General features: G+C 55.9%; 1 protein-coding gene across 1 annotated transcript in view; it reads left to right on the forward strand.

Moving 5' to 3' along the window:
* Positions 1–12,715, forward strand: part of LOC140191509 (rho GTPase-activating protein 15-like) — a 175,543-nt gene that overhangs the window by 20,191 nt on the left and 142,637 nt on the right. Inside the window, exon 8 of the mRNA XM_072248961.1 lies at positions 772–825. Coding sequence (XP_072105062.1) covers positions 772–825 — 54 coding nt within the window. The remainder of the gene's footprint in view (positions 1–771; positions 826–12,715) is intronic.

Below are 12,715 nucleotides of genomic sequence, written 5' to 3' on the forward strand. Positions count from 1 at the left end.
AGTATGGGCTGTTGCATTTTCAGAAGTCAAACCAGGAGAGCACGTTCACAGTGAACAGGGGGCTCTGGAGAATGTTGGAGGACAGAAGGACGAAGGTGTACAAGGACATGGTTCCCAGAAAGTGCCGTTGCAGGTAGAACAGGTCAAAAAGGCATTTGGAGGGGGTGCAAAAGAGGTTCACCAGGATGTAGTCTGGATCAGAAAGAATGTGCAATAAGGAGAAATTGGACGAAATTGGGTTGTTTTCATGGAGTTGCATATACTGATGGGACACCTGACAAAGATAATGAGAGGCAGAGATAGAGTAGACAGCTGATATCTTTTTCCCAGAGTTGAAACTAATAGCAGAGGGCATGCATTTAAGGTGAGGTGGAAGAAGTTCAAAGGAGATCTGCAGGGCAAGTTGCTTTACACAGGGAGTGGTTGGTGCCTGAATGTGGGGCCAGAGGAGGTAATTACCTGGAGGTGCATATGAGGCTCATCGACAGGCACAGAGATATGCAGAGAATGGAGAGATATGGACAATGTGGCAGCAAAAGGGGTGAGTTTAGTGAGGCATTCAATCACCAGCTTAATTAGTTCAGCACAGACCTGTGTACTGAAGGACCTATTCATGTGCTGTGCTGTTCTGAGTGTTCTCAGCTAACGGTGGGGGGGGGGGGGGGGAGTTGGTGCTGTTTGTTTCAGCAGAGGGGCTTCATGTTGCCCCTTTGCCACCCCTTACCCTATCCCATGGTCAACAATACTCAGGGACTACATCACTTTTTGCAGAGCGAGCGGTGACCAGTGACGGGCGGTATCTGTTTCCTGAGGAGCGGTGCCAAGGTAGAAGACACATTTCACCCACCCCAACACTCCCTCTCCCCCTCCGTCCACACCCTTCAGTCCCTCTCCCTCTTCCACTCCCTGCTGACCCACTATACCCAACCCCTCCACTGATCTCTTTCACACCCCCTCCATCCGGGACCACAATGTCCAGGGCTGTGCTACTGCAGATGTGCTAACCTTGTGAAATCAGAGGGGCTGCTTTCTCTGGGACATTGGATTGTCCATGAGGGTTTCAGAGTATGTAGGTGGGTGTGTGTGTGTCTGTGTCTGCAGCAGAGTTCATTAGGCCCTGTTTGTGTAACCATTTGTGAGTGCAAATGCCTCTCTCTCTCTCAGTACACGCATGAATGTTTACCAGTGCACGTTTCAATGTAATAGGACAGTGTGGAGGGAGCTTCACTCTGTGTCTGATCCTGTGAGTGTGAGGAGGGAGTGTGTGATGGGACAGTGTGGAGGAAGATTCACTCTGTATCTGACCCCAGGAGTGGGTGATGGGATAGTGCGGAGGGAGATTCACTCTGTGTTTGACCGAGCGAGTGTGTGATGGGACAGTGTGGACGGAGATTCACTCTGTGTTTAACCCCGGGAGTGTGGAGGGTGCTTCACTCTGTGTCTGACCCTGGGAGTGTGAGATGGGAAAGAGTGGAGAGAGTTTCACTCTGTGTCTGAAACTGGGAGCATGTGATGGGATGGTGTGGAGGGAGATTCAATATGTGTCTGACCCTGGGAGTGTGTGATGGGATGGTATGGAGAGAGATTAACTGTGTATCTCACGCTGGGAGTGTGTGGAGGGAGCTTCACTCTGTGTCTGACCAAGGGAGTGTTTGATGGGACAGGGTGGAGGGAGATTCAATCTGTTGTTTGACCCTGGGAGTGTGTGACGTGATGGTGTAGAGGGAGATTCACTCTGTGTCTGACACCAGGACTGTGTGATGGAACAGTGTGGAGGGAAAATGACTCTGTGTCTGACCCCAGTAGTGTGTGATCGGACAGTGTGGAGGAAGCTTCACTCTGTGTCTGACCCTGGGAGTGTGCGATGGGATGGTGTGGAGGGAGCTTCAGTCTGTGTCTGACCATTGGAGTGTGTGATGGGATGGTATGGAGGGAGCTTCAATCTGTGCCTGACCCTCGGAGTGTGTGAAGGGATGGTGTGGAGGGAGATTCACTCTGTGTCTGACCCTGGCAGTGTGTAATGGGACAGTGTAGAGGGAAATTCACTCTGTGTCTGACTGAGGGAGTGTGAGATGGGACGATGTGGAGGGAGCTTCACTCTGTGTCTGACCCTGGGAGCTTGTGAAGGGTTGTTGTGGAGGGAGATTCGATCTGTGTCTGACCACAGGAGCGTGTGATGGGACTGTGTGGAGGCAGATTCACTCTGTGTCTGACCGAGCGAGTGTGTGATGGGACAGTGTGGAGGGAGATTCACTCTGTGTCTGACCCTGGCAGTTTGTGATGGGATGGTGTGGAAGGATCTTCACTCTGTGTCTGACCCTGGGACTGTGTGATGGGATAGTGTGGAGGGAGATTCATTCTGTATCTGACCCGGGAAGTGTGTGATGGGACAGTGGAGGGAGATTCACTCTGTGTCTCACCCTGGGAGTGTGTGATGGGATGGTGTGGAGAGAGATTCATTCTGTGTCAGACCCTGGGAGTGTGAGATGGGAAAGAATGCAGAGAGAATTACTCTGCGTCTGACCCCGGGAGTGTGTGATGGGACATTGTGGAGGGAGATTCACTCTGTGTCTGACCCTGGAAGTGTGTGATAGGACGGTGTGGAGGGAGATTCATTCTGTGTCTGACCCTGGGAGTGTGTAATGGGACAGTGTGGAGGGAGATTTACTCTATGTCTCACCCTGCGAGTGTGTAATGGGATGGTGTGGAGGGAGCTTCACTCTTTGTCTCATCGAGGGAGTGTGTGATGTGACAATGTGGAGGGAGATTCACGCTGTGTCATACTGTGAGAGTGTGAGATGTGACAGTGTGGAGGGAGATTCACTCTGCGTCTGAACCCGGGATAGTGTGATGGGACGGTGTGGAGGGAGATTCAGTCTCTGTCTGACCCTGGGAGTGTGTGATGGGACTGTGTGGAGGGAGATTCACTCTGTGTCTGACCCTTGGAGTTTCTGATGGGACGGTGTGGAGAGAGATTCACTGTGTATCTGACCCTGGGAGTGTGTGATGGGACAGTGTGGATGGAGATTCACTCTGTGTCTGAACCTGGGAGTGTGTGATGGGACGACGTGGAGGGAGATTTACTCTGTGTCAGACCCTTTTTTTTAAACAAAATTCTTTATTACAAATGTCGGTGCTATACAATATTTACAAAACCAGTGACTAACACACTTACTACACTACAAACAGACAATACATGTTAAACCAATATATTGCCATCCTCATCAATGATGGCATTTACACCCCGCGGAGCCCAACGGTCCCGGAACATCTCGACGGTCGCCGTGGACTGTGCGTATTCCTTTTCAATATTCACCCGGGCACGAACATACCCCCTAAACATAGCCAGGCAGTCCGCCCGGGGAGAACCTCCTGCCACCCTTTTCCAGGAGCCACGGATGGCAATTTTCGCCAGCCCCAGGAGCAAGTTGACAAGGACATCCTCATCCCTCTGTGCCCCACTCCTTACTGGATCTCCATATATGAATAGGGTGGGACTGAAATGCAACCAGAAGGCGAGAAGCAGCCCACGCAAATACGCGAAAAGGGGCTGCAGCCTCACACACTCCACGTACATATGGTATACGGTCTCCTCCAGCCCGCAGAAGTGACATGCGGCTGGGAGATCCGTGTACAAACTAAAGAACTTATTGCAGGGCACCGCTTTATGCAGCACCCTCCAGCCGAGATCCCCAAGGTGCATGTGAAGGACTCCCTTGTAGAGGGACTTCCATTGGGGACCCCCCTCACCTCCAGGTGGAAAGACCGACCGCCATGGCGTGTCGGGACGGTGGACAAATGCTAGGAAGTGGAGGGTGTGGAGCAGCAGCCCATAAAGGTACCTCCTGCCTGCATCCCTGAATGGGATTGTGGGTGTCGATGAAAGACGGCTCAAGTTGTGTGGATTCGTCTCCCGGGTAAGGCTGCGGGGCCTGGGCCCGACGAGCAGCTCAACTTGAGTCGATCCACACACCTGAGCCGCACTGACATCCGTTGAGGCAGGGCAGGGGTCGGCCAGGACCCCGCCCTCTGCCAGAGGAGGGGATTCCCGGCCTGAGGCAAACATGTTCCAGACCCTCAGTAGGTCCTGATAGAAGCCGGGCAGCCTCTGCAAAGCAGCACGGCTGACGCCCGCCGGTGGTAGCTGCATATCTTCGGCAAGACAGCAGCCCCTCCGGAGGAAGAAAGTCGCCAACACGTGCCACCTGGGAGGGTGCTCGGCGTACAGGAATCTCTGCAGAGTCCTGAGGCGGAGAGCCGCCAGCCGTGTGCGTACACACACCAGCGACTGTCCGCCCTCTCCTTCTGGGAGACTCAGAACCGCTGCAGAGACCCAGTGCTTCCTGTTTCCCTAGAAGAAGTCCACTAGCTTCCTCTGCATTCTTGCGACAAAAGGGGCAGGGGGGGCCAAGGTGACCATCCGGTACCACAACATGGAGGCCACCAGCTGTTTTATGACCATACCGTGCCTCGATAGGAAAGCACCCTGAGAAGGCCTGACCAACGCCCTAGCCGGCCCATGATCTTTGTCTCCAGTTCCTGCCAGTTCGCCAGCCAGGTCGCCCCAGAAGGACTCAGGTAGACTCCCAGACAGAGAAGGCGTCTGGTGCTCCACTCAAAAGCTCTCATCTCCTCCGGCAGGGAGTCCACCTGCCACTGGCCTACTAAGAGTCCGGAACATTTCGCCCAGTTGATCCTGGCGGAGGATGCCGCCGAGAAAACATCTTGGCACTCGCGCATCCTCCGCAGGTCACAGGGGTCTGTCATCATGAGGAGTACGTCATCGGCGTAGGCCGAGAGGACGACCCCCATGTCCGGTTCGCGCAGAACCAGACGTGTCAGCCTTCGCCGAAGAAGGCTTAGGAATGGCTAGACACAGATCGCATACAGTTGACCGGACATGGGGCACCCTTGACGCACTCCTCTTCGGAAGTGGATAGGTCCTGTCAATGATCCATTAATCTTAACTAGGCACTCTGCGGCAGAGTACAGGAGCCGAACTCGGGCCACAAAGTGTGGTCCGAGCCCAAAAGCCTGCAGGGTGCCCACCAGGAAACTGTGGTCCACCCGGTCAAAAGCCTTCTCCTGGTCAAGAGAAAGAAACGCTGCCGGGGTCCCAGTCTCCTGGAGTAGGTGGATCAGGTCCCGTACTAGGTGGACATTGTCCTGGATGGAGCGGCCCGGGACTGTATAAGATTGGTCAGGATGGACCACCTGTCCAATTACCGAACCCAGACGGTTGGCCATTGCCCGGGCGAAGATCTTGTAGTCCACGCACAAGAGGGAGACCGGCCGCCAGTTCTTTAGCAGGCGGAGGTCTCCCTTCTTGGGCAGTAGGACCACAACAGCTCTCCGCCATGAGAGGGGCATTTCTCCGGTGGCTAGGCTCTCCCCTAGGACAAGGCTGTAATCATCCCCCAGGACATCCCAAAAAGCCTGATAAAACTCAACACTCAGTCCATCCAAACCAGGGGACTTGCCCCTCCGGAGTTGCCGAAGGGCAGTGGACAGCTCCTCCCGAGTCAGGGGGGCATCCAGACGCACTGCGTCCTCTGGGCTGACCTTCGGCAAACCCTCCCAGACCTCATTACACGCCTCCGCATTTGACCGATCAGGCGAGAATAAGGACCGATAGAATGAACGGACCTCGTTGTTAATTCCATCAGGGTCCGTGATGGAGGAGCCATCGGCAGCCAGCAGCTCCACTAGCTGCTTTTGAACTCCCCGCCACCTTTCCAACGAGTAGAAGAAGGGTGAGCCACGGTCCAAATCCTGCAGCATTTGGATCCGTGACCTCACGTACGCACCTCGGGACTGCTGGAGCTGCAGGTTCCTTAGTGCGTCCTTCTTCTCCTGGTATTCCTGCCACAGCTGTTGGTCTCCAGCGGTCGGACCGAGGCGGGACTCCAGGTCAAGCAACGCTCTCTCAAGCCGCTCAACCTCAGAGCTCCGCCTCTTTGTCGACCCCCTAGTGTACTCCCGACATAAAAACCGGATGTAGGCTTTGCCCACATCCCACCATAGCCGTAGGGAGCAGAACTCTCTCCGCCTCTCCTTCCAGGAGACCCAGAACGCTCGGAACAAATCCCGGAATCTGCTGTCCTCCAGCAGCCGGTTGTTAAAATGCCAATACCTGGATCCCACCCGAGGGTGTAGTGGAATAAATTCCATCCACACAAGGTGATGATCCGAGCACGACACTGGCCGCATGGAGGACGCCGACACGCGGGAGACGAAGGCCCGAGAGATATATATGCGGTCTATCCTGGAACCCCCCTCTCTAGACCTTCTCGAGAAGGCGCTAGAGTTGGGGTGAAGATTCCGCCAGCTGTCCACCAAGTCAAAGGAGCCGACTAGCTCCTTTAACTTTCTTGCTGATGCTGGGTCGCGTTGGAGGCCCGAGCGGTCCTCCGCCTCGAGGGTGCAATTGAAGTCTCCCCCGAGGATGATGCAATCCCCAGGATCGATGGAGCTCAGCAGGGTGGACAGCTGGCAGAATAGGCGCTTCCGCATCACACCGCGCCTGGGAGCATACGCATTGATAAAATGCAATGGTACGCCATCCAGGCGCACAACCAGGTGGAGCAGACGGCCGGGCACAACGTCTTGGACTCTTTCAATTACTGGCTGGAAGGTCGGGGCCAACAGGATCGCCACCCCGCTAGAAATGGAGCTGAGGTGGCTCATATAGACCCCGCCCCGCCACTCCAGGAGCCAAGCAGACTCGTCCGCAGGGATGGTATGGGTTTCCTGCAGGAAACTCACCGTATACCGCCCATCCCTGAGGACTGAGAAATTGTTATGCCTGCGAAGAGGACCCCTGCTGCCGTTTACATTGAGACTAGCTATGGTAAGCTTCATGGCGGGAGCACACTAGGTCTGTGCCCATTTCGGTGAGAGCGGAGGCGCCCTCCACCACACTGTCCCGAAAGAAAGCAAGGTTACTTTATGCCTTCCTGGCTCGAGCGGTACCAGCGACACCCTGTGACCCGCCATCCCCCGTTGGAGTGAGGCTGCTTCTCCCTCTGATGTTCCTTACTAGGTCATCTAGGAAAGATTTTAGTTGCCGTCTGTCGTTCCCCGACACCGCATTCCTCTTTCCCTTTCCCTTTCGTCTGAGGATGACTCGCAGGGACCTCACCAGCCTCGGCATGCTGGGCCAGCGAAGCGAGGCTAGTTGAGGCCGGTGCTTGGCACCCTCAGAGGTGAGAATGAAATGCTTAATTTCCTCTACAGGTATCAATGGGGATTTCTCAGGAGGGGTGAGGATGTCCATTGTTTCACTATCGAAGGAGTCCCCCTCCAACCCGTCACTGCAGACAGAATCCCCATGGGCCTCCCCGCATGTTCCAATAGATGGCTGCGCTTGTGACCCATACCGCGCAGCGGGCACCTCGCTCTTACCTGCCCGCTCCACCGTCGCATCAGCCTCATCCACATTTGCAACAGTGGAGGGACAATCCCCAGGGACTCCCTGCAAGTCATTTATTGCTGGGGTCGACGTGCATAGAATATCGTCCTCCCCAGGGGGCAGGTATAGAGGGGAACCCGGCACCTTTGGTCGAAGGGATTCACAAGCCGCCTGGTGCTGAGAATGAGAGAGCTTTGTCTCGTCTCCTCTTACACTATTCGGTACACTGGCCTCCAGAGAGGCGCTGACTTGTAGGTCCGAGGTGGAGGCCTCCAGGGCTGCCTCATTTGTGCAAACAGGGCTATCACAAGCTTTTTGCACAACCACACCATCTACCCCAGGACTGGTGGCTACATCTGGGGACTCAGGTTTAGAACCAACCCCTACCCGGATTCCCACCCCTTCTTGGGACTCCCCCGCATCTACATCCCCTGCCCTCTTGCGGGAACGTTCCCTTCTCTTCACACCGGAGGAGCACACAGGTGCAGGCTTCACCGATGGGGCGGCGCTTTCTGTTTCCATCGCCCCGTCTGCTTGCGCACCTCCCCGAGCCCCACGCTCCACTTCAGGCGAAATGGGCGTGAGCTCTGCGGCCTCAAAGGCCCGCTTCTTACTGTGTTTGGATTTCCCCTTTGCCTTCTTACTCCGCACAGACTCCACCCCGTCCCCCACCTGAACCACAGAGAAAGGAGCAGGGACCGACCCAACCGTAGGAGTAGGGACAGGGGTAGGGGTAGGGGCAGGGGCAGGGTGAGGGGCTGGGGCAGGATCAGATGCAGGCGCACGCGCAGGAGTAGGATCAGGGGCAGAGGTAGCTGGGGCACTGGTGCCCGAAAAGGGCTCCCTCGGGTTCCGGGCGGCAGGACAGTCCCTCCGAAAGTGCCCCACCTCCCTGCACGCATGGCACCGTGGGCGCTCGGAGCTCCAGTACACCTGATAACACACTCCCTTGTGCCGGACAGTAAACCGGCCCTCAACATCGTCCTCCCTTTCCAGCTGCACGAATACCTGACGCCGGAAAGAGATTACGGTGCGGAGGGTGCGTCTCTTAAATTTGTGTCGGATGGCAGTGATCTCCGACCTTACTTGCCCTAAACGGGCCAGTGGGGGAAGCAGGTCCTCATTTGGAATGAAAGGCTTAACATGCCCAAGCACGATACGTTGCGTGGGGGCCGTCACCAGCTCCATCGGTAAAAAGATGTTGTCTACCGTGACTCCCCTGCTTAGGGCCCGGTGCACTAGCTCTTCATTCGCCAGATAGAACACCGCCTTTCCGAACTCCTTCTCGGTGGCCAGAATACCACCTTTCCCAACAAGGTCCTCCATTGCCTCCGTACACTTTTCTAGTGTCATTCCAGGGCGTAAAATACATTGCACCCCACGTTCCACCTTCACCGAACGAAACAGGGCGTTGGTCCGAGGCCGGGGAGGCAGCCGCCCCTGCGTAACTCCCCGCAGGCCTGCGACTCCCTGGAGACCGGTCCGGCATGCTGGCGCTGTTTCCAGTCCGCGAATTTTACAGCGGTGTCGATTAGAAGTCCTGGAGCGAATCGAGTAACTGGCCGGGAAAGTTTGCAGTCGACAGTTCTCGCTGGCTCGGCGCCAGAAAAGGCTCCGTCGGACTTGCAGAGACCCAGGCCGGGAGAGGCCGAAACGTCCTTCCAGATGCTCCGGCACCAACACCGGACGAAAATCAGGAATACAATGGAGGAGGAACGTTGCCCCGATGTCAATGGGGGGAACGACGGCGTTTGCCTCCGGTTTTGGAGCGAACCGGCTCACTGGCGAGTTGCCAGCGGCCGCAGCTGGGAGCCACGCAGTTAGCAGCCGCCAACAAACCCAGCCCAAACCGGCAGTAAAACCCCACACCGAGCTTCCACACCAGCACCGTCACTCACTCAGTTGTCCAAGAGACTTTTAGTGCCACCTCCAAAGTATTCCACGAACTTTATCCAGTAGTTTTGCCTCGATTTCTCCCAGCTCAGTCAGCACAGCTCCTCTCTGTGTCTGACCCCGGGAGTGTGTGATGGGACAGTGTGGAGGGAGATTCACTCTGTGTCTGACCCTGGGAGTGTGTGATGGGACTGTGTGGAGGGAGATTCACTCTGTGTCTGACCCTGGGAGTGGGTGATGGGACGGTGTGGAGGGAGATTCATTCTGTGTCTGACCCCAGGAGTGTGAGATGGGACGGTGTGGAGGGAGATTCACTCTGTGTCTGACCATGGGAGTGTGTGATGGGACGGTGTGGAGGGAGATTCACTCTGTATCTGACCCTGGGAGTGTGTGATGGGACGGTGTGGAGGGAGATTCACTCTGTGTCTGACGCTGGGAGTGTGTGATGGGACAGTGTGGAGGGAGATTCACTCTGTGTCAGACCCTGGGAGTGTGTGATGGGACTGTGTGGAGGGCGATTCACTCTGTGTCTGACCCCCTTTTTTTTTAACAAAATTCTTTATTACAAATGTCGGTGCTATACAATATTTACAAAACCAGTGACTAACACATTTACTACACTACAAACAGACAATACATGTTAAACCAATATATTGCCATCCTCATCAATGATGGCATTTACACCCCGCGGAGCCCAACGGTCCCGGAACATCTCGACGGTCGCCGTGGACTGTGCGTATTCCTTTTCAATATTCACCCGGGCACGAACATACCCCCTAAACATAGCCAGGCAGTCCGCCTGGGGAGAACCTCCTGCCACCCTTTTCCAGGAGCCACGGATGGCAATTTTCGCCAGCCCCAGGAGCAAGTTGACAAGGACATCCTCATCCCTCTGTGCCCCCCTCCTTACTGGATGACCATATATGAATAGGGTGGCACTGAAATGCAACCAGAAACCGAGAAGCAGCCCACGCAAATACGCGAAAAGGGGCTGCAGCCTCACACACTCCACGTACATATGGTACACGGTCTCCTCCAGCCCGCAGAAGTGACACGCGGCTGGGAGATCCGTGTACAAACTAAAGAACTTATTGCAGGGCACCGCTTTATGCAGCACCCTCCAGCCGAGATCTCCAAGGTGCATGGGAAGGACTCCCTTGTAGAGGGACTTCCATTGGGGACCCCCCTCACCTCCAGGTGGAAAGACCGACCGCCATGGCGTGTCAGGATGGTGGACGAATGCTAGGAAGTGGAGGGTGTGGAGCAGCAGCCCATAAAGGTACCTCCTGCCTGCATCCCTGAATGGGATTGTGGGTGTTGATGAAAGACGGCTCAAGTTGTGTGGATTCGTCTCTCGGGTAAGGCTGCGGGACCTGGGCCCGACGAGCAGCTCAGCCCGAGTCGATCCACACACTTGAGCCGCACTGACATCCGTTGAGGCAGGGCGAGGGTCGGCCAGGACCCCGCCCTCTGCCAGAGGAGGGGATTCCCGGCCTGAGGCAAACATGTTCCAGACTCTCAGTAGGTCCTGCTAGAAGCCGGGCAGCCTCTGCAAAGCAGCACGGCTAACGCCCGCCGGTGGTAGCTGCATATCTTCGGCAAGACAGCAGCCCCTCCGGAGGAAGAAAGTCGCCAACACGTGCCACCTGGGAGGGTGCTCGGCGTACAGGAATCTCTGCAGAGTCCTGAGGCGGAGAGCCGCCAGTCGTGTGCGTACACACACCAGCGACTGTCCGCCCTCTCCTTCTGGGAGACTCAGAACCGCTGCAGAGACCCAGTGCTTCCTGTTTCCCCAGAAGAAGTCCACTAGCTTCCTCTGCATTCTTGCGACAAAAGGGGCAGGGGGGGGCCAAGGTGACCATCCAGTACCACAACATGGAGGCCACCAGCTGGTTTATGACCACCACCCTGCCTCGGTAGGAAAGCACCCTGAGAAGGCCTGACCAGCGCCCTAGCCGGGCCATGACCTTTGTCTCCAGGTCCTGCCAGTTCGCCAGCCAGGTCTCCCCAGAAGGACTCAGGTAGACTCCCAGATAGAGAAGGCATCTGGTGCTCCACTCAAAAGCTCTCATCTTCTCCGGCAGGGAGTCCACCTGCCACTGGCCTACTAAGAGTCCGGAACATTTCGCCCAGTTGATCCAGACAGCCGAGCAGAACGTCTCGCACTCTTACGATTTATGGCTGGAAGGTCGGGGCCAACAGGATCTCCACTCCACCAGAGTTGGAGCTGTGGTGGCTCATGTAGCCCCTAACCCGCCCTGGCACTCCAGGAGAGAAGCAGACTTGTCCCCAGGGATGGTATGGGTTTCCTGCAGGAAACTCACCGCATATCTCCCATCCCTGAGGAGTGAGAGATTGTTATGCCTGCGAAGAGGACCCCTGCTAATGCTTACATTTAGACTAGCTATGGTCAGTTTCATGTCCGGAGCACAATAGGCCTCAGCAGCTGTACCCATTCCGGTGAGAGGGGAGGTGCCCTGTACCACACTGTCCCGAAAAAAAGCAAGAATACCTTTTGCTTTCCGGGCTCGAGTGGTACCAACACCACCCTGTGACCCACCATCTCCCGTAGGAGCGAGGCTGCTTCTTCCTCTATCAGGTTATCTATGGAAGATTTCAGTTGTTGCCTGTCGTTCCCCGAGACCGCATTCCTCTTCCCCTTTCCCTTCCGTCTGAGGATGACTCGCAGGGACCTCACCAGCCTCGGCATGCTGGACCAGCGATGCGGGGCTAGTTGAGGCCGGTGCTTGGCACCCTCAGAGGTGAGAATGAAATGCTTAATTTCCTCTACAGGTATCAATGGGGACTTCTCAGGAGGGGTGAGGATGTCCATTGTCTCACTATCGATGGAGTCCCCCGCCAACCCTTCACTGCAGATAGATTCCCCATCGACCTCCCCGCATGTTCTAATAGATGGCCGCACTTGTGACACACACTGCGCAGCGGGTACCTCGCTCATACCCTCCCCCTCCACCGTCGCATCAGTTTCATCCACAGTTAGGACAGTGGAGGGATAATCCCCAGGGACTCCCTGCAAGCCATTAATTGACGGGGTCAGTTTGCAGAGAATATCACCTCCCCCAGGAGACAGGTATGAAGGGGACCCCAGCACCTTTGGTCCAAGGGATTCACATGCAGCCTGATGCTGAGAATGAAAGAGCTTTGTCTCCTCTCCTTACACGATTCCAAACACTGGCCTCCAGAGAGGTGCAGACTTGTAGGTCCTGGGTGGAGGCCTCCAGGGCTGTCTCATTTGTGCAAGCAGGACTATCACAAGCTTTCTGCACAACCGCACCATGTACCACAGGAGTGTGTGATGGGACGGTGTGGAGGGAGCTTCACTCTGTGTCTGACTCTGGGAGTGTGTGATGGGACAGTGTGGAGGGAGATTCACTCTGTGTCTGACCCCAG

The sequence above is a fragment of the Mobula birostris genome, chromosome X (assembly GCF_030028105.1).
Source record: "Mobula birostris isolate sMobBir1 chromosome X, sMobBir1.hap1, whole genome shotgun sequence".
Lineage (NCBI taxonomy): Eukaryota > Metazoa > Chordata > Chondrichthyes > Myliobatiformes > Myliobatidae > Mobula > Mobula birostris.